This window comes from Abrus precatorius, unplaced genomic scaffold, assembly GCF_003935025.1.
Source record: "Abrus precatorius isolate BTA unplaced genomic scaffold, Abrus_2018 Scaffold5, whole genome shotgun sequence".
NCBI lineage: Eukaryota > Viridiplantae > Streptophyta > Magnoliopsida > Fabales > Fabaceae > Abrus > Abrus precatorius.
This window is the reverse complement of record NW_020874395.1, coordinates 15690567-15696122: the sequence shown is the minus strand read 5'-3', so window position 1 is coordinate 15696122 and position 5556 is coordinate 15690567. Positions and strand designations below refer to the sequence as shown.

The window sequence follows — 5556 nt, the reverse complement described above, 5'->3', positions numbered from 1 at the left end:
AGCATTGATTCCATGGCAAGGAGCAGATCAGCACATTGCTGAACTGGACACTGCAAATTAACAATGGGTTAAGCAAGAAACAGCGTCAAAGTCAGATCCAAAACCATCTCAAACTTCGCATCCTCGAAATTCTCACATTTATCCTCAGCAAAAGAATTTAAAGAAAATGAAAACAAAACACCAATTTACACACGAGTACTAGAAGTGTTGTCGTAGGACTCAAACCACTGTTGTGTCAACCACACCATCTACACGTACGCTAATTACCACGAACCCGAAATAGTTGCCACTACTCAAGGCCTATATATACTCACATTGCAACCACTTGTCTCACACACCAAACTACCTTAACTCACACACCTCTACCCCTTCTTTTTTTCCTACTTTTTTGTGTGGTGTGTGCACATAATACCCCTTTTATTATGGGTTCCATGGATAAGTCTGAGGTTGATGATCGTTATCATGGGGTAAACTTCACGACCCAAAGAGGGTTTCGTGCAAAATTCAAATCTGGTTTGAAGGAAACGTTTTTTCCTGATGATCCCTTTAGGCAGTTCAAGAATGAAGAGAAGCCATTGCGAAGGGTCATCAAAGGGGTGCAATACTTTGTTCCAATCTTTGAGTGGTTACCCAATTACACTTGGCGCCTCTTTTGCTCTGATTTGATCGCTGGCTTAACCATCTCTAGCCTTGCCATCCCTCAAGGCATTAGCTATGCTAAACTCGCCAACCTTCCTCCCCTCATTGGTCTTTGTAAGAATTTAATTATTACACCTTTTTCTTTATTCATTGATTTTAATACAAGTTAATGCACCATTAATTTTGTAACTTCACACTTTCTCCTTACACCATTTTCTTCATTTTTCCTAAATTTGTATACTCATATGGTTAAGGGATTGAGTTAATTGATGTAAATTTTACAACAGAAGAAAAATGGCTAGCTAATCCACTAAATAAATTTTGGTCATTATTTATATATATCTATACTCATATGTTTAGAATCTCATGGATCAAATTAATCTATATGGAACCTCTTTTTTTGTTTAAGGTTAACTTTTTGATCAAACTGATAGAGAATTAAGAACATTTGTTTTGATTTGACGTTGGGTCATTGTTGTAATTGTAATATCAGATTCTAGCTTTGTCCCACCTCTAGTATATGCTGTTTTTGGGAGTTCTAGGCACATGGCAGTGGGGACGATAGCGGCAGCATCATTGCTTATTGGTCAAACTATAGCAACAGTGGCAGACCCAGAAGAAGAGCCAACGTTGTTTCTTCATTTGATTTTCACAACCACCTTTATCACGGGCATATTCCAGGCTTGTCTGGGCGTTTTCAGGTGAGAAAAAAAAGAGTGAGATAAGCTAACAAGTCATTTTCCTTAAACTACCCTCTGATGCACATGTGATGATGATGATGATCGATGAGTGATTCAGTTGGTTTGGATGTGTTTGGCACCAAGAAAGTAAAATAAAACTAACACAATTAACAAAGAAAGTGTATGTATAAAAAGCTGGCTAATGCAACTCAATTATTTTCATTCTACTTTTGTGTGGTGGCGTGATGAGAATGAGAAAACACCTTGCAGGTTGGGTATACTGGTGGATTTCTTTTCCCATTCTACCATCAATGGATTCATGGGAGGGACAGCAATAATTCTCATCCTCCAACAACTAAAGGGCATTTTTGGCATGAAACACTTCTCTACCAAAACCAACGTGATAGCTGTAGTGAAGGCCATCCTCGCCAATAGACATGAGGTTAGTATATGGAACAAAATAATGCCCCTTTTTTTTTTCTTGACTGATCAAAACAGTAAAAGGTTGCATATGAAATAAACTATTACATATAAGGATAGTTCCTCTAAAATGACAAGGATATCTCAACTTCATTTTAGCCTTTTTCTAAAATGTAAAAACACCGAATTTCACAATCTCAATCACCCATTTACACATGTATTTGAAGTAAAATTCAAAAGTAATAAATTATTAATCACTAATTACTAGGAACGCGTACCAATACTTTAAAAAGAAAGAATACTAGAAACCTCTTAATAAACTTCTGTCTTGCTTATTTAGTCAAATCTAGAAACACTACTATACAACACATCATCTAAAATAGACTAACATGCATGGCTCTTATATACTGACTCAAAAATTTGACCAATTTTTTCAATCTACTTTTTAATTTCTTTTGTTATTTTTCATTTGTTTCATTACTTTAATCAAATACGTACCCTTACCATAATTTGTGAGAAATGATTTATTTTAAAAAAATTGTTGTTTCAATAAATATATTTTGTAAATAACGTGGCTCCTCTTTTTATTTATTTAACAGATAAGGTGGGAAACCACTGTTCTTGGCGTGATCTTCATTGCTTTCCTCCAATTTACTAGGCACCTGGTGAGTGCTCTCTTCTGAAGTTATAGTCATTCTCATTTGAGCTTTCACTTTTGCATATATTTATTTTGTTAAGAAAATTGAAAAGTCGCTTGCTGAGAAGGCTTTTTAGTGCGCCACTGGAACTTGTTGGACCTATAGCATTCTGAAGTCCAGAGTCTATGAATAAAATTATGGCACGGTCGAATATTAATTTTATAAAGTCACGTTAAAGACAAAGAAAATGTAGCAATATTTCATAAAAGCCATACATCGTATTTTCCCATATTAGTGGTATTTTAAATTATATTAATATATATATGTATCAATAGAAAAAATTATTTTTGACTGAACTAAACAGTGTTGTATAATTTATGTAATCAATTTTACTGGGAGAATAAAAGTTAACTGTTATCAACATACGCATCTAAGGAATTCTAACAGATGTATTGAAAAAAGTATTCTAACTAGGTTTCTCTTTTCTGTATAATCTCTCAGAGGAATAAGAATCCAAAACTATTTTGGGTACCAGCTATAGCTCCAATGACGACTGTAATAGTTGCTGGCATTTTCACCTACCTTGTCAAGGGCCAACATCATGGAATTCAAATTGTGAGTTACATATAATCAGTCATTTTCAGTTTCTAAGTAACTTACGTGTATATATATACCACAATATTGTTTTGTTCTCATGAATAAAATTTTTATATAGGTGGGCCATCTCGATAAAGGATTAAATCCCTTGTCCATCCAGTATTTGAACTTTAATAGTAAATATTTAGCGGCAGTGGTTCGAGCTGGCCTTATTACTGGCGTCTTGTCATTGGCGGTAAGCAACTAAAATCTCTAATATCATAATCAATATTTTATTTATTTATTAATTTTTTTTATGTACCCAGGAAGGAATAGCAATAGGAAGAAGCTTTGCTGTTACTGATAATACACCTCATGATGGGAACAAAGAGATGATAGCTTTTGGCCTTATGAACTTGTGCGGTTCTTTTACTTCATGTTACTTGACCAGTGGTAAGTTTTTATTCAAACATGTATGAACCAACCATGCTATTAATAATAGGAAAATTTCTATATATCCTTTCTAGCTAATACATGTTTTATCATTGAATGAATCTTTTGGGGGGTTACATAAAAAAATGAGAGATGGATCGAGTCCATTATTTTAACAAAATCATAGACCAGATTCTCAATAATAAAGACTGTGTTAAAAATTAATTTAAAAAGCATATTGTTAACTAAAATATTTATAATTGTGATGGCAACCTCTCAAGAACCTTGATATTGTTAAAAAATTAAAGATAGATGTGATTTATGTCATCACAACTGTAATTGCAACATAGTTAGTCATATATGTAGGCCTTAAAAACTTTGATATTATGATCATAGATGCAGAGTGCAATTCAAAACCATTCTACTAACACTCCTCTAATAATGTTTGACATATTTTATACCAAAAAAATTATTTTGCTGAACTTTACATCATTATTAAGGAAAATTAAGTGTTTTATGTTAACATTTGTGGTCCCTAAATTTATTTTGTAGGACCATTTTCCAAGACTGCAGTGAATTACAATGCAGGGTGTAAGACTGCCATGGCAAACGTGATACAAGCAATCGTAATGGCACTCACACTACAATTTTTGGCACCACTATTTGGCTACACCCCTCTTGTTGCTCTATCAGCTATTATTATATCTGCCATGCTGGGCCTGATTCATTATGAAGAAGTTATCCATCTCTTTAAAGTTGACAAGTTTGATTTCGTTATTTGCATGGCTGCATTCCTTGGAGTCGCCTTTATAAGCATGGATATTGGCCTCATGATTTCTGTGAGTACCCAAGATTTTCCAATTTCTCATATCAGTGTTGTGAAATTAATAGAATTGAATTAGCTAAACAAAATCTAACTTTGTTAATTGTTCTATTTGCAATCAAGGTTGGACTTAGTGTGCTTAGAGCACTGTTATACGTGGCTAGACCTGCGGCATGCAAGCTAGGAAAATTGCCTGATCATATGGGCTTATATAGAGATGTTGAGCAATATACTGCTTCAACATTACAAGGAATTCTAGTTATACAACTTGGTTCTCCCGTTTACTTTGCAAATTCTGTATACGTCAAAGAAAAGTAAGTTTTGGATTCACTTATTAGCTGATAAATTAATAATTCTTGATATATGCATCCCAATTGAACATTCTAAATTTTTGAAAATTTGCATTAGGATTATGAGGTATATTCGGAGTGAGGAAAGCTCTAGTGGAGATGTGGTTGAGCATGTCATACTCGATTTGTCAGGTAAAAAGAGCGAAAATAAAAAATACACCCTTTTGATAATTCTCATGAATCAATATGTTTTTATAAAAAATGTTTGTGGTTATTATACTCATTCATAGTTTACATGCTTAATTTTATATAGGAGTGACATCCATTGACACAACTGGTATTAAAGGATTGGATGAGACAAATAAAATATTGGGGAAGAATGGAATTAAGGTACCACCACATGGATTTCAAGTTGTTGGAGTTGATCCTCCAAATTGATTATGCAAATGAATCAAATTAGTGAAAGAAGTTTAAGTGATTTATGCATTTTTTTTTTTAATATTGTGTAGATGGCGATAGTAAACCCAAGACTGGAGGTGATGGAGAAGCTAATAGCATCCAAGTTTGTTGACAAAATTGGGAAAGATTCGTTCTATTTAACATTGGATGATGCAGTGATGGCATCTCAATATTCACTTCGTTTGTCAAAGACAAATAATACTCATGAAGAGATAGTGGTTCATGATCAAGATCATGCCTAAGTACAACAAACAAAACTAGATTGTACACCGGTAGTTAATTAGCTTTTGGATGGCCAAATGAATGTTGTATTATAGTACTATACAACTATTTATGGAATTGAGAAAATAGTTCCTAGGGAGCTTTCCCTATCTCTAAAATTACAGTAACATATATTCACATCTTTTTTTGGATTAAGCCAAAGATTAATTTAATTAACTAAATACTGATATCAATATAAAAAATAAAATGACCCTAAATAAAACATAATGTGCTCCAATTTTCTTGTCTACAAGCTCTAAAAGATGCTCTTGTTAGTGAGAATTCCAACATGGAAATATGTATATTAGATAGTGCTTATGTACATGAAAATGATGGCC

General features: G+C 33.5%; 1 protein-coding gene across 1 annotated transcript; it reads left to right on the top strand.

The window, feature by feature from the left end:
* Positions 1–338: 338 nt before the first annotated feature.
* LOC113868006 (probable sulfate transporter 3.5) lies at positions 339–5327 on the top strand. Its single transcript, XM_027503555.1, has 12 exons — positions 339–753; positions 1133–1340; positions 1590–1761; positions 2339–2404; positions 2879–2992; positions 3093–3209; positions 3280–3406; positions 3938–4224; positions 4332–4522; positions 4617–4690; positions 4812–4888; positions 5008–5327. The coding sequence occupies exons 1-12, from the start codon at positions 423–425 to the stop codon at positions 5197–5199; spliced, it is 1956 nt and encodes a 651-aa protein (XP_027359356.1). The 5' UTR covers positions 339–422; the 3' UTR covers positions 5200–5327.
* Positions 5328–5556: the final 229 nt, after the last annotated feature.

What these genes read in the sequence shown, in the direction of transcription:
- LOC113868006 (XM_027503555.1), top strand. Translation starts at nt 423, where the DNA reads ATGGGTTCCATGGATAAGTCTGAGGTTGATGATCGTTATCATGGGGTA. An exon ending in CTGGCGTCTTGTCATTGGCG is followed by an intron (nt 3,210 to 3,279) that starts GTAAGCAACTAA and finishes TTATGTACCCAG; the next exon opens with GAAGGAATAGCAATAGGAAG. An exon ending in ATATTGGCCTCATGATTTCT is followed by an intron (nt 4,225 to 4,331) that starts GTGAGTACCCAA and finishes TTTGCAATCAAG; the next exon opens with GTTGGACTTAGTGTGCTTAG.